The following is a 25,463-nucleotide window of genomic DNA, read 5'->3' as shown; positions in this document are numbered from 1 at the left end:
TCACTTTTACTTTTTCTCACTGAGTGATAAATTATTTTTTTTCAAGAGATTTGCAATAGCAGATTCCCAACATTTTTTTTAACCAAGGATATGAAATAGAAAACAACAGAGAAGGGAACTAAGGGAGGCTATTAGCTGTAGATTCTAAGGCTTATTAAAAATTGAGGGAGGGAAAAAAAAAAGCGATTCTCCCTGATACAGCCTTTAAAATTCTTTTGTGTAGAGGGCCCCAGATGCCATCAATCAGGAAAATGATCTCCAGCAGAAAAGAGTATGGCTGGTATAAATAATTAACAAATGAAGACAGAAGCAGAATATGGAAGCAGGAGAGGGGCTCTTTGAGGAACTTTCTGCTAGAAAGTTCAAGCAATAGCTAAGTGATTTTCTTCTTGTTGAATATCTTCCCAATAATAAACTCTCTCATGCACGCACATGTGTGTATGTATGTGTGTGTGTGTGTGTGTATTCATTTATTTTCCTTGTTGAATTTTGCATATCATGGAAGGTCTTTATTTTTTTTAAGAACTTGCCTTTAAATGCTAATGAGAATCCCTAGAGATAAAAAATGTTATATAGGACATATATAATATATAATTATATGTATATAATTCTCAATGAATTCATTAAAAACAACAACAACAACAACAACCAAAGAAAGACAACTCCTAGTCCTGGTTAATGGTCATCAATAAATGGTGGAGGTGATTCATTCAGTTTTAGAACAACTAATATTTGTTCCTAGGGTCAAGCAAAGGGGTCATGTGACATCATTAAAACTATTAAAGTTATTATGTGACTTTATTAAAACTATTCTCTAAATCCACAAGAAGTGCACATATTAAAGTCCTCACATAAGTAAAACAACAAACTACTTACTCCTTTAATTTTAACCAACACTTAATAAAAAAAAATATGCTCTAATATGTGCTTTGGCTTACATAGCCCAGTATTCCAACAATTAAATGCAGGATTAGCATTACAAGGAATTTTCTGCTTTCACAGAATTTTATTTCATTTCCAAATAAGGTGATGAGGGAACTCATTGACTACATTTTGAACAAAATATCTAAATACTTATATATCAAAATTATGGAAATCCTTTTCAAAATTAAATATATGGAAAACCAAACACACTGGGAGACAAAAATGGAAACAAAATTATCAAAACTGAAATAGAAGACTTAGAGTAAATTCTCTTAATTACTCTGCTACCCCATTTTCTTAGGAGTGAATTACACAGTGTTCTTTAAGATAATTTATAAGCTGTCCTTCTGAACTCTCCTGCACTTTGTATGGATTTATGAAGATTTAATGTACCATAACTACATGTGTCAGTGTTAGTTTTACCAGATGATGCTATTTATCTGGTGGACTTCATCAAACTCATCAATGTCTTTAGAGACAATGCTATTTCCAAACATGAAAATAACCAGTTATCAACCAAGTTGGCCAATGTGTTCATGGACTCTCAGCTAGCATTTTAATTGGGCACGTTAGCAATTCAAAAATCTTTATTTGTGATGTTAACATTCCCAACTTAGGGGGCTCCTCTGATTTTGAAGTATTACCATCTAATCATGGAGAATAGGATACATAAGTTATTCTGCTCAGTCAATATTCAAGACATTCATTCACTATAGACCTGAAAACACAGGAATGCTTTTTGTAATATAATATTCTGGACAAAAAAATCCTTAAATATCCTGGTTATTTTACTTTTGGGGAGGAAAAATTCCACTCTCACTCACCAATTAAGGATCTAAATTATAAGCATGCTCTGATGGCTTTGGGTGAGTAATTTCCTCACCTCTATATGTCATAAAAATCAAGTTATCAATAATAATAATCAGGAACAGAATATCAAACTTCAGTGTTTCTTTTTATAGTGCTAAAAATCATGGGGTAGGAGGTTCACTGTGGAAGAGAAAAATGTTTCAGTTCATATGTGGTCTTCAGATTACTCCCAAATCTAGAGAAACTCCAATATACAGGATAGTGGAGCCAGGAGTGTACTGGTGAGCAACTCTCTAGGTGTGGTACATACACAAATGCAATCTCCATCCCCAAAAGATATCCCTGAAACTGTTAATGTGTTTCCGGACAGGGCACAAAGGACACTGATGAACTGGTTGTATTAGGGACCTTAAAATGAGATTATGCCGGACTCTATAGGTGGGCCCAATAGGAGGGTCAGAATCAGTAAAGGTGGTACAAAGACAGCAGCGGATGTCTGAGAGCAAAACAAGATTAGCTCTACATCTACTTCTTTATCACTATCTCCATCTAAAGAGAGAGATTTAAAGAGGTACATTGCTGTTTGAAGTTGGAAGAAGGGACCATGAATCAAGGAACATGGCCAATTCCTAGAAATAGAAAAGGCAGGATATGGAGTCTCTCAAGAGCCTCCAGTAGGAACTTGATGCTACTGACACCTTGGTTTTCAGACCTCTGATTTCCAGAAGGTTACAATAATAAATTTGTGTTGCTTGAAGCCACTACACTTGTGGTAATTTCTTGCAGAAATAGTAGAAAATCGATGTGGTAGGAAAACAAGCCTGATGTATAGAGTTTGCTCATTTCCATGGTAAAAACCCTCCATGGCCAATTTTAAGCCATATGGTCAAGTGCTACACACAACTGGCTGAGCTGGTAACAGCCCACATCAACATGTCACTGGGTATAATTACAAAGTGGCACTGGTAAGGCAGGCTTTCTATAAAAACCTGACCCAAAACTTTCATTTGATTCTCATATGGTCCTTCAATGATCTTCAGTACTTTTAAAACTTCCTCCAACTGGCCAACATGCTGCTCAGCCATTATCCCAGCACGACCTTTCTTCAAGCTTCAGCCATACTACATGCTGGTTCATCCTTGAATACAGAATATTACCAAAATTATGAAAGTGTTGAGCTTAACCACATGGGTATGAGGTCCAATAAGAGACTGTGAACAAATTCTCTCAGGGCAAACCTTCAACTTAGTTAGTCCCCAACTTAACTGTGTCCTGAGTGTGGGTGATGATGGCATTAGTGAAATCAGTTCAAGAGCAGGTCTCCTGTGTCCAGTGAAGAACACTCTCGGGAGCTCTTACGGGACAATTTTTGAATGAGGAAGGACCATTCAGAACTCCTTGCCTATGGGAGATTTATGCCACTGACTAGAGCCGGCCCTAAAGAAGTTGATAAAGAAAGGATTTGGAGGATTTCAGCCTCCTCATTTGGAATGGAGGAAAGAAAAGAACTCAGAAGGAAAGAGTTGGTTTAAAACTTCATTCATCAGCAGCTTGGGAGGCTGAAGTAGGAGTATCATGAGGCAGCCAGCCTCAACAACTTAGTGAGTCCCCAAGCTACTTAGTGAGACCCTTGCTTTAAATAAAATAATTTTTATAAAAGGGCTGGGGATGTGGCTCAGTGGTTAAGTGCCCCTGGTTTCAATCTCCAGTACCAAAAAGACAAAAAAATAAAAAAATAAAAATTTTATTCATTGTATATGTGTGTGTGTGTGTGTGTGTGTGTGTGTGTGTGTGTGTGTACTGCCTCCTGAGATTCTCCTCCAGTAGGATTAGGTCCTAAAATAGCTATTTTTAAATGCCCAGGAAGCTCCTTAAATCTGTGGTTCAGAACTATCACTATGGCCAGAGATTCTCAACCAGAGCCACTCTGCTGCCTCTAGGGACATCTGGCAGTGTTTAAAGACATACACCCTACTGGCATCTGGTGGGTAGAGGATATTCTATAATGTACAGAGAAGCCCCCACACAAAGGATTATCAATCCAAAATGTCAATAGCTCCAAAGTAGAGAAACTGACCTAGCTTACACCATAACAGGTTCTCTGCCTCCCCTAGTATTTCTATTCCTGGCAACAGAGTCTGCAACAAATAGGTTGTTACACTGCATTATTTATTAATGATGACATTTCTATACAGATCAGAATATAAATCCTTGCACTTTATGCCAAGTAATAATTATTATTACACAAATGACAGCCTATGCCAAAGGAGATTTTAAAAGGTTACCAAATATGGCATTAGCTATCATTCTGTCTACACTAATTATATTCTCTAAAGAATTATTTTTTAAAATCACTTTTTCATTTGTATGAAATATTAAGTGTATTCAAGTCATTCATGCAATTTCAAATCCTCTTCATAATAACGTTTCTTTTCCAGAAATGTCACTTTTCTTTCAGCTATCTTGCTATGATGCTTCCCTACACTATTTTCTTCAGAAAAAAAAAATGTGCTTAGATTAAGTGAAAAATCATCTTTGTAAAACTCCTCCAAAAGAACTTAATGAATATAAAAAATATCATATTCAGATTTTAAGAGGCTCTGTTCTCATTTACCTTCTCTTTCTAATGTAAATGCTAATCGCTTCTAAAGTAATTGGACTTACTTAAATTGCCAATCACAATTAACACACACTCAAAATGTGCCATTGGCAAGGATGAAATACCAACAGAGAGAAATATCTTGTATTCAGTAGCTTTTTGTTTCCTGGAATTAAAATTTGAAATGAATTTAATTACTCACAAAAAAGGCTTGGTCAACCAATCCAATTTTCCCCAGCAAAAAAAGATAAACATAATGCAAAGCAAAACAGGAAGGCAACACTGACTTGTCTTTTCAGAAAATTTTGAAGAAAATCATTCCAATTATAACAAGTCTAGTATACATCAGGTTTTACATAGACGAATATAAATGGAATTGCCAAATGACTACATCTAGTCTTTTCAATTGTACATCCAACATAAAGGAAAATCAAGCTTTCTAGAGAGCATCAGGAGAACAGGGACAAGGACTGTTCCAGATTCAACATGCAAGGGAGTAGGAAAGAGGTTTTCTTCTGGGCTGGTTCTTGTGAAGAAGCGTATTTGTTCAGATTGCAATGGTGGTCCTTTGGTTTACACCGTACTCTGCCCACCTTGATTTGGAGGTTCTGAGGATAGTGAGAATAGTCAGTGGGAGCTGACCAGCCAGCACACTGGTCTTCAGTGAGTTACGTAGCACCCAGAGGCAAGGCAAGCCTGTGGGTTTTAAATGATGTGAGATGGAGAGGGTCAGGCTGGTGGGAAGAAATTATCATCATTACTGCAGTCTCTGTGATCAAATCACCACAGACCGTATCAGTTCTGTCTTGTGGCAACTCTGTGAGGTATAGACTGCTATTTGATATTGTTACACAGATGAGGAAATTAAGGTTTGAAAGGGTTAAACTGCCTATGGTGGCACAAATAATAAGCAGCAGAATTTGGTTTGGGGGACTGGAAGATGTTACAGTCCTCTCTCTTAGTCACTATTCTATACCACTTCCCTAATTGGAGACAGAAGGACCCATGGGAGACAGGACTGAACTCTTAAACCACAAGAGCAGAATCAACCCTCCCAGAGCAACCTTGGCTCAACAAAAAGCTCAGCCTTCCCAGCATGCTCTAGTCCTTGCAGTCACATTTAGACTTGATGGCTCATCTGTCACCTTAAGACTCAAAAAGGCACACTATCACTTAATGTTAAACAACTGTTTCGTTTTATTTCAAGCAGCTGCTTCCATTTATGCTTCAGTTAGAAAAGCATTTGGCTACACTCACAAAGCATGAGTACTCTGATGAGCTTTGAAGTGCCACATAAAATAAATTGATCATATTTAGGCATATGCTCCAACCAGGCAATGGGAAGACCAGACTCCACTCTGACCCACAAAGTTCCATTTCTGGACTTGCTCAATCCCTTTTATTGCTCTGTCATCAAATTCTATTGCAGTTGGTTTACAGTTTATATGCTTATTCAGTTTCCTATGCTCTAATGATATTTGTGTTGGCTGTTTTTACTTGATAGATTCCAAAGTATCACCCCTGCGTAACCTGACATGGAGGCATCTAGAGTCACTTAATCTGTAAAACACGTGGCAAAGAATTCCATCTTGACAAACCTACAAGTTGGGTAAAAATCATTGATTAAGGTTTTCACAAAACCCAATGGGTTTTGAGTATAGACAGTCAGAAGCCCTTGAATAGGGAGGGCATTTTAGTTTGTTGTCCTTATAACTATTGTTGTTTTTCACAGCAATAAGTACAGTTAACAAAGGGCTGAACAATTTTGAATGACATCCCCTGACAGTCATTGTGTTGACTACGAAAACTCCAAAAGGCAGAATGTTTGGAGGTAAAATTCTAAAAAGCATGCTTGGGACCTGGAATTTAAGGAGGCATTCCATTCCAACTGCTGAGCAGTGACAGTATCTTTACTGAGGTGACTTTCTGTGGAGTCCAGGCACAGGGGCTATTCTTAGAATAACCAAAAAAAGCATAGAGCTGCCTAAAAATAATGATGACTCAACACCTAGAGGCTTCAATGATGTAATGTTGTCAAAGAACACCCTCTCCCCTCACAGGTCGCGGTTTTTAAAATAAACTAGCTCACAGCTCACCTTCTGAGGAAAGCAAAAATTTCACACACTGAAGGAGAAAATGAGGACACGTGGTTTGCATATAAAATGTGCTATCCATGCCTTGCTGGTCACTGTAGCTTGGCTTACTTGGAGAAGAGGTTCCTGCCAAAATCAAAGACAGTTCCTTTCCTCTGCCACCCACTTGGTATCAGTCATCCTTTCAAAACAAGTCCACGAGGAAGGACAGCAAAGCTGATTACACAAGAAGAGGGCTTGAAAAATCACGTTCTCAAGTCACCCCAGCCAGCACACTTCAGGCCTAGGATGGGTTCATTCAGAGACTATTGTCCAGATGCAAGGTATAGCATAAAACAAAGAACAAAAACAGTCTCTACCTTTCCACCACAGTAGCCACTGAAGTCCAGCAGCATGTTTTTGAGCTGCTCCATGGCCATGGGCCAACAAGGGCCACAAAGTGATCAAGAACAGGAGAAAATCAAGGCACAGTAGCTGCTGTGGGTACCTTGCCAGGCAAGATCAAGCAGGAGGGGATCTGAGAAGTGTGTGGCTTCATCCCATCTGAGCAGCAAACCACAGAGCTGCCCAAGGTCAGGGACAAGATGGCTGTCAAGGTCACCAAGAAAAAGGTGAGCATACACATCTATGTCAAGAGGAAGCAAGAACAGATGAGCAACATCCTGACCATCCTAAGGAAAGTGGCTGTCAGGCAGGCCTGAGCCCCTTCTCTGCTCTGAATAGAATTAAAACAAAACAAAACAAAACAAAAAAAAACCCTAGTGCCTTCTCTATTTCCTTGTGGGTGCCCATTCCCTCCGTCTCGATCTTTCACTTTACCTAACTTGTGCTATAATTATTGGACCCCAGTGAACATTAAGTTTCATGAAGGCTTGTATCTCATTTACCTCTCAAGGCCAAAAGCACTACTTGGGATGTGTAGTGTTTTTGGCCTTGTAGTGTAGATTTTCAATAATTATTAAATAATTGATGGTTGGATTGATTGTTGCAGTATTCTTTCTCTTTGTTAGCATATTTACGGGCCACTGTTCTTCTCTGGGTACTTGTGTATTTTAGGCTATTTTAGGATATAATATCTCCTACGGGAATATTCATTGAAAAGGGGGTCATTTAGCAAATAGCCTTCAAGTTCCAAAAGACTCTAGACTATTGCAAGAAAACACCTGGGGACAGGATGCTCTTCACACCACAGTGCCCATCTATTTGTTCTTCAGGTTTGCTCTTTTTAGCAAGAAACAAAGCAAGAAAAATGTCTGAAAGTCCAGAATGGGAGTCTTGTAAGAGAGTATAATTAAAACAAGACTCTGCATCTGATGTAACCCACTGGGTTTTACATGTACAGCTGTTTCTTTTTCAAAAAAGGTGACCTTGTTACCACAATGTTTTCACTGTGCTTTTCTGGAATTCCCAAAAACCAGTTCTCAAGCTGCAAAGGAAAAACATCATTCCTCTATTTTGTAGATATTTCTCATTATACTGTTTATGTGCATGCTGTTTTTAAGTGAAAATTATTTTACTCAGGCTGGCACTACCTATCAGGATTACTAGAAATAATTCAAAATGTTTGTTTCCACAAATTCAAACCTACCCTAAGTACAAAGGCTTTACACCACTCAAAATGTTGTATAGGATGCACCCTCAGCGATGCTAGAAGAGGAGTCCCTTTGAAAGGGACCATACTCACTTGGACACATGAACTCAGATGGTGTGGTGAGGTGCAACCCCTGGGGCTGTGAGCCCTGTTGTCAACAGGCAGCTGGACACCGCGGAGCTGGGAAACCCAACATGTACTTGCTCTTGTCTCTTCTTTCTAACTCATGATGCCCCTGGCCCCACATTTAGAGCAAGAGTATCCAGAAGAAGCAGTTTCAGTGAACACAGGTCATCAGTGCCAACCTTCTGCCACTGAGGATTCCTTCCCTGAAATGTCTGAAGAGGTTAACGAGAAGCCAAACTCCTCTCCTCTCATGTGCCCCTTGCAAAGCCTGCCACTCGGTGATAATATTTAAGTGGACTTCTATTCCAAGTTCTGCAACTTGATAGAACATAATGCCAATGAAGAAAACAATCCCTTTGAGGGAAAGCATCAGACATTGAAACTACAGAACCTTTCCATAAAGTGATTCATCTCTAGGTGTTCCGGGTTCAAAAAATGAGTTATTATAAAGACAAACTTAAACACTCATACCCTCAAATGGATTGTATGTGCTCATTTTCTCACAAGTCAATATTAAAATAATTAGATTTAAGAGTCGCTTAAGATAGTTATAGTTCTAGAAACATGTAGATCAAGACAGTGCATAGGTGTGGAAGACATGACTGTGACTGATAGTTTCATTTTTCCTTAAAGATGTTTTAAAAAATTATTTTCAACAATGAATTACGGCAAGAAAAAATTTTTTCATGTATATATTATTTTAAAAACATCATATATTTTACTAATTGAGGTGATTTTTCTTTTCCTATTTGCAGTGGAATTTGAAAATCTGCAAATACCTTCTTAATGAGCACTAGCCAGCTTCTACAAAGGTTGAGAGGTGATCACTGAAGTACTTAATTAAACATAATTAAGTTATTATAAGAGAAATTTCAAAACCAGTAAAAATAATGTTGCTCTGACTATTAATTTTTAATTCAATTCAGGGAAAAGGAAAAATACGTAAAGCCATCTAACCCTCCCAGTAAGAAAAAAAATATCAGTTCTCAAGAATAAATTAAGTTTTCCTGACAGTAGTTTTAAAAGACATGGGGAGCAGTGAACAAGGGGTATCCTACAACAAATGCAGGAAGAGTGGCAAAGACGGAGATAAACTCCCTTCATACCAGAGGGTCTGATATAAAGCACAACTTGGTTGTGATCCTGCTCTGAGCAGCCTACGTCGTCCTTTCAACTTCCATAGCAACCCAGTTGTCTAGCTCGCATGCTTCTAGAAAAGCACTTGGTCTTTAGAAAAGCTCCTTTCTCCTTTGAACCAGTGAAAGGCAGTCACAGGTTTAGATAGTGGGGAGGGGAATGAAAAGGGAGGGAGATGGAACTGAAGTTTACCAAGGCTCCCACTGTGCCCCCTCCTCTACCCATTGTGCCTCCTCCTCGGCCATCACAGAACAAACCTATAGTGAAGATATCTTGACCCCATTTTACAGAAAAGGAACTGAGGAACTGAGGATGGTAAGTTGGACACGATCCCATACGTAGAAGGTAGTAGAAGCAGGATTTCGGAACCAAGAGTTTCTGGATCCAAAGCCCTTTCCCTGGGCTCTTCTGCCTCCTGTGAGGCCCACATGGTGTGTAAGGACCATGGGGAAGTCTGGGTGTCGGAAGAATGAGGAGCTCTTCTACTGCCCTCAAAACACATCCTGCAGGAATGGAAGACTAGACCATCCTAGAAGGCAGTGCATCCTATGAATAAATAAAATATCATCATTATATATCAACTCGGATTTAATAAGAATTACAAATTTAGGGAGAAGATATAGGTTTTCAACAAAGTGAAAGGAAAAGCATTTCAACATGTTGATAAAAAATCATAACTAGGTCATCCTGCCCCCGAAATTCTGAGAGAGATTCTGATGTTTATGGTTAAAACAACGGTCCTTCTGTATGATACAACATTCTGAGTAAAATAGAACATTACCCAAATGTTACCAGACACTGATTAAACTTAATTAGTTCTGTTTGTATATATCCATTCTGCTAAACAGGTAGAGGAATACAGTTGAGCACCATATGGAAAAAATTATAAATGAGCAGATAAGAAGTAAATACACATAACACGTGAATGGCCTCACTCTCACAGAGTAAATATCACTTGGTATTAATGGCCCTGGCACTCGGCCCATCTATATAACACTGATCTCTTCCATGGAGCTAAATGCCAGGCCTGCTGAGATGGATACCTCTGTGGAGTTTTAAAGTTCACATCAAAACCTCCTGACTTTCTCTGATCGTTTCTGACTCAGTCAAGAAGTCCCTGACCACCAAACTGAGACCAGAATCAAGGAATCCAAGAAAGACAGGTGGAAGCCCATGCTCTCTTCAGCTGTTGAAAGTGAGGAAAATAAAATAATCAAGCTCATCCCTCCCCTGGCCTCCATCTCTGAACCTGCCTCATGAAAAAGGAATGTTCATAGGTAACATATTTCAGTAGTTATCATTGGACTTATAGATTATTTTAAATTTGAATAATTCAAAATTATTTCACTCTGACCAGGGCCACCAAGATGCTTTTGTGCACCTGTCAAGGGCTCCTGGCCCTGGAAGAGTGGAGGATAAAATGAAGTCTTTCCTCTCTGCACCAAATCATCCACTCTGGTCAAAAATGCACCTAGCCTGCAGAGGAAAGAGCACCCTGTTTATAAGGTCAGCTTCCTTATCCTGGGCAGTATGCCCTGAGACTACTTCTATCCACAGACGTAACTTCTAATAATCCACAAAGTCAGTGTCCAGGCTAGAACCAGTGCTTGGAAACCACATGAAGTGAATTCCAAGTACCTTTGATTTTTTTTTTCCCCAAAAGAGGTAAAGACTCTGTGTCCCTCTTTAATATTATCACAAGTTAAATGGCACATGGAAGCCTTTTCCCACAGGTCTCACCAAGAATTTGTGCTCACTCACTCTTGGGCACAGAAACCAAATACTTTCAGCCCTGTTCAATTCTTTCCATTGCTCCAACCATTTCCAGGTAGTTAAGTGGGACATTTAGAGTGGGTTGCCAGGCTCTCGGGCCTTAGGGAGCCACTTAGTACTGTGGAAAAGCAAGATACTAAATACGCCTCTGGAATATTTTAGTCACTTGGGGAAAGGTTAAGTTCCAGGGAATGTCCTACAGCAGCTTTCAAATCTGCCCCACACTGGGCCTCTCATTTGGCAGGTGCCCCTGAGTGATTAGAGGTGACTAATTGTGGTTCCCAGTCACCATCCAGAAGCAAAAAAATACAGGACCGACATACCGCATGTTATGATAGCACTGTCCTTTTACAATTGAAATGCTCTCAAAATAACTAACAAATACAAATAAATGTGACTTTTACCTACAAAGAAAAATAACAAGAGAAAAAAAAATGAAACTCCTAAGTACTTCTTAAAGATCTGATGTCTGGTTTAACTGTTGCTTGCTGTAATATTTAAAATTTGTACATGATTATCATTTCCTGCCCTCAAGTTGCCATAGGTCATTTTAATTTTTCAAACTATATTCACCAATGCTTACTTAAACTACAATAAATTATCATCTTCATGTCAACCTTTGCTATACATCCTTGGTGTAAATTTTTCAATCAGACTTAAATTTTTCCCTTTACATGTTTTGTAGGGTCTTCCAAAGCACCAGACTTGTTTGGTTTCCATTGCTATTTTTCCTCTCCTTTTTTTTTTTCTATTTTCTCTAAGTTTTCTTCTCTGGGGGTAGTTGTAAAAACAAATTTGCTTAAGATGATTATAATTAATTGTTTACTCATTTGGCTTACTATAAATGAGTCAGTCGCCTCTAAAACTTTGAATATCATACATGCATTCCCATGTTTATGGCAGCACAATTCACAATAGCCGAACTGTGGAATCAACCGAAGTGTCCATCAATAAATGGGTGAATGAATAAAGAAAATATGGTATGTATACATGATGGAGTTTTATTGAGCCATAAAGAAAAATGAAATTATGTTATTTGCAGGAAAATGAGTGGCATTTGAAAACACTTTGTTAAGCAAAATAATCCAAACTCAGAAGGTCAAGGCTCATGTATTTTCTCTCATATGTGGAAACTAGAGAGGAAAAAGGAAAAGAAACGTGGGATGAGAGTATCTCATGAAAACTGAAGAGAGATCAGTAGAATAGAGGAGAGGGATCAGGGTAAATAAAAAGAGGAGGGAAATGGAAAATAACTAGAGAAGGATAATAGCCAAAATATGTTGTTATATTGTGAGCTTGTGTAACTATGTAACAACAAATTCTATTATGCACAACTATAACTCAACAAGTAAAAAGTGAAAAAAGAAAAAGAGTTTTAAGCATCCCAAAAATACATGTAAAACAGCTTTCTTTAATCCTGTGAGTGTCATGTCCTAACTATAGGAGTGACTTAGATTCTATGCACTCACACTTGCATGAGTGTTGGAGGTGAATTGCCAGAGTTCTTCCTGCCTTAATTCTTTTACTTGAAAGTTCATACTGATGGAGACCTCACTTTGTTCCTAGCTTTCTAGCACCTGTTTTCTGTAGTAGGATTTAGAGATAGGGAGGCATGGAGAGTCATGAACTAACTTAGAAATCAGGAAATCTTGCTCTACTCTTTCCAATATCTCTAAATAATCAGATATTCCTGGAAAGTGCATCTTTCCATGTCTTTGGTCACCGTTTCAGTGGAGGTTCAATTCAATATTGATTGAGCATCTGTTGCATGTCAGACCCAGTGGGAGGTGCTGGAAATTTTACAAAGAAGAATAATCCAAACTTTGCCTGCTTTTAAGGATTTCAGGGTCTGGAGAAGAAAGTGAAATGAAGAAAAGAATAACCACCTATTGGTTATTGGGCCAGGATGCTCTCCTATGGACACAGATCAAACCGATGGTCAGGAACTGAGACGAAGGATTGGGGCAGCATGAGCAGTGACATCAGGTCAAGGCCACAGGCTGTAAACTATAGGCACTCAAAGAAGGAGACTCGGCAAGTGTCGGAATTTGACTCAGGGAAGCCCACTCAGGTAGTCTTCATGCATGAGGCTCATTTTATTTCCAACAGATATGAGCCCTTTGCAACCCTAGTCATCAGGTTAGCACCTGAAGCCCCAGCCACCAGGTTAGTTCCTGAAGCCTCAGGCTCCAATGTGTTTCTTACAGTTCTAACTCCCAGCAGAGTCACAGTCTACGCCTGCTCCAGCAGACCCAGGGTCTAGGCCTGAACCATTATATCCCATTTCTGGATGGCCTCTATAGTCTCAGGCACTAGGAACACACCCCTGTGAAATCAGATTCTAGTCTTGAAGACCCAGGTTTCAGGCCAGAACTTTCCATCTCTGTCTCCAGAAAGGCCCCTTCAGACCCAGGCCCCAAACCTGTCTCTGTATCTAAGTTAGTGGCCCCAGACTGCAGCAAACCCAGAGTCCTAGACTACCTCGGTGGAACCAGTGTCAGGCCAGCCCCATGGATGAAGGTTCTAGGACCAACTTATTGACACAAGTGCAGGTCCCACTCCAGTTTCAGAGCAGTACCCATAGATTCAGACCCTAGGCATGTCCCAAAGGACCAGGCACAGTGGTGCACTCCTGTAATTGCAAGTTCAAAGACTGCCCCAGCAATTCAGAAAGACCCTGAGAAAAAGGGCAGGCAGGGGCGGCGGGCTGGGGATGTGGCTCAGTGATTGAGTACCCCTGGGTTCAATCCCTGGTACCAAAAAAAAAAAAAAATAGATTTATGAGCTGCCTGGCAAAGAATTCACAATAGTCTAAAGGAAGCCAATGAAATTCAAGAAAATAAATAGAAATATTTCAGCAAATAGACTTGAAGTCAAAGACCATAAAAAGGGATAAAGAAGGTGACAAAGGAATCAATTCCACAAGAAGATATCACAATATATGCAACCAACATTAGAGTATATAAATATATAAAATGAATATTTATAGATCTGAAGGACAAAAGAAACTATAATATCTCAGGGAAATGCAAATTTAAACCAGAATGTGATATTACTTCACACCTGTTAGAAAGGCGATTATCAAAAAGACAAGAGTCAGCAAGTGTTGGAGAGGCTATGAGAATAAGGAACAACTTTTACACAGTTGGTGGGAATGTAAATGTACAGCCATTATAGAAAACAGTATAGAAGCTCCAATAAGTAAGTAAGTAAATAAATAAATAAATAAGACTACTATGTCATCTAGCAATTCCACTAGTGGGTATATACCCAAAGGATATAGAATGAATATCTCAAACAGATATCTGTGCTCCTGTGTTTATTGTAGCATTATTCACAGTAATCAAGATAAGGAATCAATTTAAGTGTCCATCAAATGATGAATGGATAAAGAAAATATGATCCATACACAGTGGAATACTATTCTGCCTCTTAGAAGTGGGAAATTCTGTCATTGTGACAACATGAATAAACCAGGGTTCAGGATGTAGCTCTGCAGCAGAGTGCATGCCTAGTGTATGCTAAGGTGCTAAGCCCTGGGTTCCATCCTCAACACTGAAAAACAAAACAAAACAAAAATCAAGAAACAAACCTGAAGAACATCATGTTAGGTAAATAAGCCAGGCAGTGGTACAATGCTTATCTAGTATGCTCATGGCCCAGAGTTTGATCCCCAGCACTGCAAATATAAATAAATGGAAGAAAGAAAGATAGTTGAACTCAGAAGCAGAGAATAGAAGGGTGGTTACCAGGTGCTGGAGAAGGGGATGGTTTAGAAAGATGTTTGTCAAAGGACACAAAATTTCAGTTAGAAAGGAGGAACAAGGTCATGAGATTTGTTGTACAACATGATAACCACTGTTAATAATAATGTATTGTATTTTTGAAAATGATCAAAAAGGTAGGTTTTAACTATGCTCTCATTACTCAAAGTATGTGAACTAATGCACATTTTAATTAACTCTAATTAGCCATTCCATAATGTGGACATATTTCAAAACATCCTGTTGTACACAATAAATATATATAATTTCTATTTTTTCAATTAAAAACAACATTATGGGAACATTTAATCACTCATCTTGATGGCATTTCATATTTCAGTGATTAACTCATTTTATTTGAACAAGGGGTGTAGCCTCATGTTCATATCTTACAGATTTACAACTTATATCTATATAATGTAATATCACCTTATAGTTTAAATTTGCATTTCCCTGAGATATTATAGTTTCTTTCTTCCTTTATATCTATAATATCTTATGTATCTGACACCCTTGAGACCTGGTATGTTTGGGATTCAAATTTGGGGTTCTAGAAATATAATACAGCACATAGGCCTCCTATTGTGTAATGTCCCTCCAATGTCTGGGGCAGCTCTGTGTAATTAAAAAAAGGAATCTGCAGAGAAACAGAATATTCACACTATGAGATTTTCTTCTGGTCAGATTTTAAATGAATTAGGTCAAATGAGATTTTGCCTCAAAATGAAGTATGAAAAAAAAGTCTCAGTTTTCAAAGATATCCAGATTCTGGAACTGCTTATAGGGGAGATTTAGCTTTGAAAAAATTTTAGGGTGTCCTAATAATGTCTACAATATTAGACTAGACCTTTCTTTCCTTGGCTAAGATCCTGAAGATGAAATTTATTGACATTTAGTGGCCATGTTGAATGAGAATTTTATACCTTTGAATATTGGAATCACTCTGCCCACTCTCAATGAACTGAGATGATCCATTTGCAAGAAGTACAAGACTGAGAGAATATAGAGCAGGGTTTCCAACCTCATACCCATTGTGGTAGAATATTTTCTTTAACAGTGGTTGGCAGAAATGCCACTTTAGTTTTTTTTAAAAAATAGTGTGTGTGTGTGTGTGTGTGTGTGTGTGTGTGTGTGTGTATGTGTAGAGGAAAAACAGAAAGGCAATAAATATAGCTGTATGCTAAATGACCTTTTGAATGCCCTTTTGATTTGGCATCATCTTGAACACTTAGTGTATATTATCTGTGGGCTTATTTTTAATTGATATATCTTGATAGATTATAAATTCAATGAGCTGTATGTATCTGGTTCACCATTGTATCCCCAGAGACAGTTATCATACCTGTTTGCAATAAATATTTGTATTCTGAAAGGTAGTAGTAAGCTTAATGTGTAAGAGCCTGGTTGCCATTAATGTGGCAGCCTCGATCTGAACCCTGTCTAAGTCATTGCCAGCTGTGAGACTGTGGCAAACTATCTGTGCAAATCAGTGCCCTCATCTGAAAACTGAGGACAATGACACTCATTGTATCAACCTAGATGGACTCAGTTATACTCTAAAAACAAGCCCCCACATATCAATGGGCTAAAGTAGCAACGTTTTTTTTTTGTTTGTTTGTTGTTTGCTTATTTGTTGGTTCTTGCTGAATTACATGTTCGTCATAGATTGGCTAGGACTCTGTCCTGTGTTGTCCTTGTCTTCATTCTGAGACCCAAACTGCCTTAACAGGCACTAGCTGGCACAATGTCAATTTCCCTAGCAGAGTGAAAAGCACATTCTTCAGGGCCCAGCATTAGAAATGAAATGTTTGACATAGACACAACGCAAGTTACTTCTGCTTGCATACTGGACTAGCCAGTGAGGTCCAGGGCTAACCACTCTGCCATGAGCCCAGTAGGTAACAAGGCAGAAAGGCACTGTCCTCATAGGGCTATTGTGAAGGTACAAGTGTTTATAAAGCACTTGGAAAGCACCTGGCACCTCAACACATGTGTTTGCTACCTCCACAGGTGTTTGCTGCCACTTTTATTCTTATCTAACCTAAATGCATTCATCCATTTGAAGGACATTATGAAGTCACCTTTCAGACTTCTCCTTATTCAGTTGAATTTGGATAAATGTTTCATAGCAGTTGTTTCTCCGTTCTCCTTTATAGACCAGTGGACACCAGTGTCCTATGCTTCAGACCATTTTCTAGTCCAGCACAGATCCTGAGCAGTTTGGAGGACATTTCCTCCAGCCTCATCTGTCTTGAGACTTCTGCAGCCCAGGGGGCCCAAAAAGGCAAAGCCAGGGAGGGGGGCATGCTGAAGGGAAATGAACCTTAGTAGCTTTTATGAGTTGGATGCTGTGAAGATCCCAGTTCTAAATGTGTTTCATGCAAAAATATTTATACTTCAAGCTGTAGCATGCAAACAGCAATCTGCATTTATTGGTTTCAGATGCCAATTTCCTCCAGCTCCAGTTCTCCTTTGTGTTATATAAACAAATCTCAACCATCTGGACCACAACAAGCCACACTGAAGTATGCGCTCATTCATTGCAAAAGCCTCAAATCAAAATACAATCTCACAGAATTCTGCTTAACAGAAAATTGGAATGTATTTTGTGGACCTCAAAAAGCTGTTTAAAAAAAATATGAATGTTCAGTGTCAGGACTTAGAATTTGAAAAGGATAGCAGAAATAAAAACATTAAAAATATTGATCACGTTGATAAGCAGAAACAAACATAACCAGAATGTCCTATCCTATGGTGTTACCTATTTTATGAGTGGTCTAATTGAGCACTCTCCAAATTACCTCACAAAGGAGAAGGCCCCAGGAAAGGTTTCTCAGACATATGAGAAAATAGAAAAGAGATTGCCCTCAGATTCACTCATGAAAGCCAGAAAGCAAAAGCTTAAATTCTTACCCTCGTAAGAAATGTAAAACAAATACTTCAGAACAATTGCAAGAAGTAGGCTAAACTCATTAATGTCAAGACACAATGATTCAAAAGGATGTTATGCCAAAAAATAAAGGACTCGCTCAAGCAAGTTACACATGTGACCACCTACGCACCTGCACATCCAAGAAGAATGCTAAGCATCAGCCCCCTGATAAAATCCCAGGCTGCTGAATTCGTCTCCCCAAAGCCAGACATAAAGACAGTTACCATGGCCAGCCTTACCCACAGGCAAATACAAGAAGAGCTGGAGACATTTCGTGCTTCTTTTCCCTCTGCCTAAAAATATCTCCCCACCAACTTAGCACAGTGCTTAAAAATGTCTATCCTTTGGGAAAGATACCCATCATGACTTCATGGCTCCTATTCATAAATCTGAACCTTGTGGAAAGGATCTTGAGAAAACGAGGTATAAAATAAAGGAATTTATTAAGACAGTGAAAACTGATGGGTCTGTGTTAGCTTTCTATTATTATGTAATGAATACCTGGGAGAGAAGAGGCTTATTTCGGCTCTGTCTACAATCAATTGGCTTGTCGCTTTGAGCTTGTGATGAGGCAGCACGTAAGAGCAGAAGCACATGGTGAAACTAAACCATTCACTTCATGGGTAGAAAATGCAAGAGGAAGAGCCTGGGGTCCCACTGTCCCCTTTAATGGCACCTCAGCCTCCATGACTTGAAAGAGCTCCTACTAGACTCCACTTCTTAAAAGCTACGCAGCCTCCCAATAGTGCCGCTCTGGGGAACAAGCCTTTAACAAAGGCCTTTGGAGGACTTTCCAGATCAAATTCTAGCTACAATACTGGGAAGACTCTGAGGTTCTGAATCATGAAGAGAAGCACATGGCAGGGAAAAGGAGGTGCTACCAAGCTGCCTGAACACTTTTCCTGAGTTCTAATGATTGTGCCTCCTGGCTACTCTTAACCCATCTGGTGTCTAATTATCTCGCACATACCCTTAAACCATGTATGTGTAATTACATCAAAGCTGAATCTACCAGATTACTTGGCATCCTGGAAACGCTCTACACATGGAGGCTGTGTGGTCACACAAGATAGACGACTATCTGTTGGATTTCCTAAGTTTCAGGGTGTAGACATTGGCCAATTAAAAATTCCACCTCCTAGACCACAAAAGTGGGATCCCAGTCATTTGAAACTTGCTCAACTAAACTAGATCTTGTTTACTTTGACTCAATATTTTGTTTTAAAACCAATACTTCTTCTTGAGATGCTATGCTCCAACTTTGTACACAAATTAATTGAAAATACTTAGCAATCTATTATCCAATCACAGATCGGAAGAGCAAGTCTGCCCAGATGTAGGCAGACTCCCATGAACTGTCCCCACTTTCCATCCTTTAATGGCCCCAATTTGGGTCAGTTGATTGGCCATTATGAATAGTACTTCTAAAATGACTAGTGCCTTCATATATCTTATTATTCCAATCTATTAGAAGTATTTCTCAGGAGAGAATCAAACCCCTATTAAATCTTTAAAGCAGATCCTTCTAGTTGTGATATTTAGATAAATAGAAGGTATGATGAGAAAATATGGACTCTTCATTTATAGTTAAATAATGATAATTTAAATATTATTTATTTAAATTAATATAATTTAAATATTAATAATAATATCAATTGCCTTTAGTAGATCATTGCAATTTACTATAATTTTCAGATTTCCTTGGGATGAACTACTGTCTTACTTTAAATAGTCTTGGTTATCACAGTCCTGAAAATTCCAATCACACAAAATTTGCTGTATTTCAACTAACTTCCAGTCCATCATTTAATTCCAAAATAATATTTTTTAAAGAGAGAGAGAGAGAGAGAGAGAGAGAGAGAGAGAGAGAGAGAGAGAATTTTAATATTTATTTTTTAGTTTTTGGCGGATGCAACATCTTTGTTTGTATGTGGTGCTGAGGATCGAACCCGGGGCACACACATGCCAGGCAAGCTCGCTATTGCTTGAGCCACATCCCCAGCCCCCAAAATAATATTGATATAAAATATTCAAATGACTTGAAATAATTCCTAACCCTCTAGAATGGTTTTTCTCTGTTGTTCTTAGGATTGTTTGAATCATCAATAAAACCCAAAAATCAAACTTTCAGAGAATTGTGCTCAGTCAACGAAGTTCAAACTTCAATAGTTGGCAGGAAAAGCTAACTTTTGTAAAACAGCAATCATCAATCCTACTTTTATATCTCACACAGAGCCATGCTCTTCAATTTAGGGGAAAAGGTCTAATAGTAACTGTTTATAAGTAGGTTTCTATATCTACATGAAAGGTTGGATCCATTCAAATATTAAAAAGTCAGAGAAATCTGAAATAAACTTTAGAAAGATCTCCAAATGGAATGTCTACAATGATTTCCAAACGCATTTACTCCAAATCAAGTTTGTGTCTTAATATGGGAAACTAGAAAGTGTTTATACCTGGACAACCTCATTCCCTAATCATTTCAGTTCAAGGCATTACTGCTGTCGGTCAGTTCTTACAACACACATGTAGCAATACCTCTCCGTATCAATGAATAAAGAAGAAGTTAGGTGGTCAATGAACTGTTCTTTTCCAATAACTGGTGAGGAATAGGAATCACAATGTTAGAAACCACTTTGAGAGCATTCATCAAACTGTAGGAGGCAGAGGGGCGAAGAAGAGCATGTACTTGAAGGCTCGATTTGATCTAGCATTAGTCTCATCGACAACCTTGTCGGGTGTTCCTTCAAAGCTAGCTCATAATCGGCTTTTGTCATCCTGTTACATATGCCAAAAACAGAGCCAACTAAGCATTTTCAAAAACATCAAAACATCAGCCCCAATGAACAAGGCGATATGTTGTGTAAATGCCACAGCTCTCCGCATTTCAGGAACGGGTAATTTCTTACCTTGCTCTCTTCTCCTTCAAACACAGACTGGTGAACATTACATGCAAACAACGAGTTGGGGAGATCGTTGAAGTCAGTGATTGCTTGAAAGGCTTCCTCTGCGAAACACCGAGTGACAGCCCAGTCCCTGTCTATGCAGCAGAGTAAGAGAAGCCCTCCATCTTCTGGGATGTACCCCTGCTGCCCCAGGCTCCTCATTCCGATGAAGTATGATTCTCCCCTCATTCCTGAGGACACAAAGACAGATGTTTATTAAAGTTGAGCAGATTCCTTAAAACTCAGTTTTCAGGTTCTGGACAGTTTGGGGCAGGATAGGGAAGTGTGATTAGAAGAGGCAGGTGCTCTCAGAAGGGAAAAGATACATGTTCACATCATTCCTTTCCTCTTTGACTCAGAATTTTCCATGCAGCTCTGTTTCTGAGCAATCGCCCAGTCAGTTCTATGGTCAAAACCAAAACCAAGATAAAAGTTATATTGTGTGCATGTATGAGTATGTAAAAACAAATCCCATCAGTATGCACAACTATAATGCACTAAAACAAAAACTTTTAAATCCCAACTCTCCCAAAAAGTTGGAGACCACCATCACTATTGATACTAATGATGCCTGCCATGTGCTGAGTTCCAGGTATTATTCTAAATGATTTACATGCATTAAACCTATTTAATCTCCACAGTTACCTATGAGGTTGGCACCAATATTATCCCCATTTTATACATGGGAAAACAGAGGAACAAAGGAACTAAGTAGCCCTTAAAAGGTTAATTACAAAATGGCAAAGCTAGGATCCAAACCCAAGAGATATGGCACCAGAACTCTCTCTCCTTTGCCATGGGAATGAAGCTTATCAAAATTAGCAGAAATTTAAAGAAATATGATCTAACTCATAATCACCTGAGTCTTGATTCCATTGACTATAAAAGTTAACTGTTGATCCACAATGAGAATACATGTACACACATTCAATACTTGTTGTTTCCTCTTCTGCATGGGATAATTACTGCAAGTCATTGTAAGCCTTGTCCAGATCTTGAAAAATGATGAATACCCTGGCTAAGTCATGCTTTGTAGATCCCTCTTCCTCCTATCCCTATGAAGCCTAGCTGTCTGTGTTTGATCTATCATTTCCTAAACCTTCCATAATTGACCCAACTGCAGAGGTTTTGCTTTTGTAATACTGGGTACATAATTCAGGAGATTTGGTTTGTCTCCCCACATATTTCAAGGATCGAATGAACTTTTTTTTCTTTCATGTTTATTTTCATGCCTATAATACTCTTCTGCCCAAAGTTCAATAGAGACCAGACAGTGAAAACACTCACCAAGGGTTACACAGGCAGGACTAACTGACAATTATGAGGTGGTCACTGAGTCATCTCCATCCAGCTCGATTTTCTTCATGCCCAGCATCACAGGGTAAAGGCAGAAAGATAGGCACAATTAACATCACCCTGCCTTCAGGATGCTCAGTCAGACAAATTCTGGGACCCCTGACAACACACGGGGTTCTGCTTATACCTCTTTCAAATTCTGAATCATGATGATGAGATTTTTTTTTCTCTTCATTTTTCCTAGAAAAGTCACTATGAGAGTTTGATAAGCAGTTTCTCATGGCAATAATGAGTTACATATAAAATCTCTGGTTGAGATAGAAGCAAAAAAAGTCAATAATTTAGAGTAATAATTCTAAAATTGAATCACAGTTTGTTTTGTTTGGTTTTGGTTTTAGTAGTGGGGATTGAACCCAGTGGCACTTAGCCATGGAGCCACATTCCCAGCCCACTGTTTAATTTTTAATTTTTATTTTAAGACAGGTCTTACTAAGTTGCTCAGGGACTTGCTAAGTTGATGAGGCTGGCTTTGAGCTTGTGTCTCAGACTCCCAAGTCATTGGGATTATAGGAGTATGCTGTAATCATGGTAAATCAAAAAATTGTTCTATATAAAATATGATAGAACTATTCTTATATTCTGAAGTTTTTAAAACTCCAACTAGTGCAACATTTTCTGTATATAATAATAAAATAAACATTTTCATTAAAAATATGATGTATGGTTTATTCTATAAATCACCTAAATTATATGAATATTTTCAATTGGAAGGAAAATGATCTAATAAAATTAAAATAAATGGAATTCAACTGCTAGACATCTTCAAAACACATATACATTCATTTTTATTCATCTATATAGTTCTTCATATTTTAGTGTAAATAAATAACAGTCATTATTGAGTATTATTAGAATACCAGCTACCTTACTAGTAAAAATAATTACTAAGAACACCAAAACAACATTGTTTCTATCAATAGATGATAGGAAAATATTTTGATAATGAAGTCATAATCATCCAGTAGCACGAACCATAGATATTGTCAGTTTTGGTTTTATGTTTAAGCTTGTCCATTTTACTTTATAAAAGTTTGAGTGAATAAAGACTGGTCCTCAAATTTTATTACATATGTTCTGTGAATGTTTCAATTATTCGTTCACCAAAAAGAAACTAAAATCCAATGCTGGACAAATTAAATAGGCCAAATATTAAGCCTCACTTAGGACTCATTTTAATCTACTCAAATAGCTTTAACCTCTGTTCTAAGCTGTAACAATACGATTATCTTCATGAGACTTTATTTTAAGCTCATTACTTTCAGGAAAGATTTGAAGAGTGAATGCATTTTTGGCAAACAACCCACTCTACTTACATGGAGAAATACTTTAGAAGTCAGAGCTTCAATGAACGAACCCTAATTTCTCTTTTCATTTCCCATCACTGGCTTATTTCATAATCTGGAGAAGTCACATGATCATTCAATGACTCAGTTTATCCTCATAACATAAGAACAAAATCACCTCCCTGCCTCCCTCTGCAAAGTAAGGAGAGGCACAGGAATCAAGCAGGAACCAAAGTGACCAGAATCAGCATTAACCATTAAATAGAAGGGAATGTAATATGAAGTGCTATAAAACACTTCATTAGGATAATCTCAGAACAAGGCAATTATGCTTTTGGATCATTATTAAACTTTAGGAAGCCCAAATAAACAGAAAAAAAGAAAAATTTGATGATGAGAAAAACTTTGTAATAAGGACATGGAAAGCCCCAAGTACCAAATTAACTGGTTCATCTTTTAAAATTAATTTTAAAAGTCTTAACTCTAATAAGAAACGTTTGAGGCAACCATTATTTGCCTAACATAAAAAAAAGTGCATGTGTTGTATTTTATTTCTAAGTCTGAGGTTGGCCCTCCAAAAGGAAGAGCTGCCTTAAACTGGAGGTTTGCCCACCCACCCATGGGCACGTTCCCCCCCAATCCTGCACTACTCAGCCTTCTCCAATGAAACCCCCTCTCTTAGAGTGAGTGCTTTCTTTGACCCACATCTCAACTTCAACTGGTATTTCCAGAGAGCAGAGATTGGCTATCTTCCTCCTTACATCTTGAGATACATATAGATAGTCCTCAAAATGATGTTAGGGTGAATGAATGAATGACATGAAAAGGAGTCATTTTCAGGAAGTAACAGACCAGCAATTGGATTATAATGACCAACTTAAAATATGTTGTTTATTTCAAATGTCTACATAAATCATGAAAATAATCCTCTCATTTAAATGTAGGTTTGATTCATTACATATTACTTTACAAATGAAAAAAGCAAGAATCGCTCAAAAGATTCATCTAGCTAAAATTTAAGAAGATCTATGGAGCATGACAAAAATAATGTCCATGCTCTTTGACTATACGAGTTTACTACAGAAAGAACTGAAAAATTCAGAAAGATATAAAGAAGAAAAGAAAAATAAACCATAACCTTACTATCCAGAGAAACCTCCTCCTAAGAAACCTCCTCCTAATAGTTAATTGTTAGATATATTTAGTTCCAGTGCATTTATTTATTTATTTATTTTGGTACCGGGAATTGAACTCAGGGACACTCAACCACTGATTCACATCCCCAGCCATATATATATATGATTTAGTGACAGGGTATCACTGAGTTGCTTAGTGCCTCAGTCACTGCTGAAGCTAGCTTTGAACTTGTGATCCTCCTGCCTCAGCCTCCTGAGCCACTGGGATTACAGGCATGTGCCACCATGCCTGACCTCCAGTGCACTTTTTACATGTATAGTTTTTTGTTTGGTTGGTTCTGGGGATTAAACCCAGAAGCACCTAACCACTGGGCCAAACCTCCAACCTATGTTTTTAAATTTTGAGACAGCATCTCACTAAGTTGTTTAGAGTCTCGCTAAGTTGGTGAGGCTGGCTTTAAATTTGCAATATTCCTGCCTCAGCCTCCTGAGCTTTTAAAAATAAAATTAGAAAACATGCTGTTTAGTATCCCACTTCTTTCTGACAACATTGATATAATTCAGAGAAGTTCCCTGTATAATTATATATTCTTTGAAAACATTGATTTTAATAGTCACATTGCCTCCCAGAGTATAGATCTGTCATAATTTCTTTATCTATTCTTCTTTTGTTTGATATTTGGAAAGCATACATTTCTTCCACCACATGGGTCTGGAAAAGAAAAGCCATTATCTGCTATTAAAATATAAAGCCTCCTATGGGAGAACTCAAAACTCCCTCAGATGCAGGGTTACATCTTGATGAAGTACTAACAGAGCCCCAGGGAAATTCTTTGAGGCCAGTCCTTCCTTATAAGTAGGGGGCTTTGGGGCTGTAGTCTTCTTGTCAGTAAAATGTAAAATTACTAAGGCCTTATTCACCTTATTAGTCTAAGTGAAGGTCTTTTGAAGCCTCCCAAATAATTACCCAAATAATATGTGCATGAAAGCTACT

General features: G+C 38.2%; 1 protein-coding gene across 3 annotated transcripts in view; it reads right to left on the bottom strand.

Moving 5' to 3' along the window:
• Rcan2 (regulator of calcineurin 2) overlaps positions 1-25,463 on the bottom strand; it is a 239,804-nt gene that overhangs the window by 173,744 nt on the left and 40,597 nt on the right. For all 3 annotated transcript variants that reach the window (XM_078019933.1, XM_013355783.4, XM_078019934.1), the window contains exon 2: positions 20,659-20,885. In XM_078019933.1, coding sequence (XP_077876059.1) covers positions 20,659-20,883 — 225 coding nt within the window. In that variant the 5' untranslated portion in view covers positions 20,884-20,885. The remainder of the gene's footprint in view (positions 1-20,658; positions 20,886-25,463) is intronic.

This window comes from Ictidomys tridecemlineatus, chromosome 8 (genome assembly GCF_052094955.1).
Source record: "Ictidomys tridecemlineatus isolate mIctTri1 chromosome 8, mIctTri1.hap1, whole genome shotgun sequence".
Taxonomy (NCBI): domain Eukaryota; kingdom Metazoa; phylum Chordata; class Mammalia; order Rodentia; family Sciuridae; genus Ictidomys; species Ictidomys tridecemlineatus.
The sequence above is the reverse complement of the archived record's forward strand: the minus strand, read 5'-3'. Positions and strand labels throughout refer to the sequence as shown.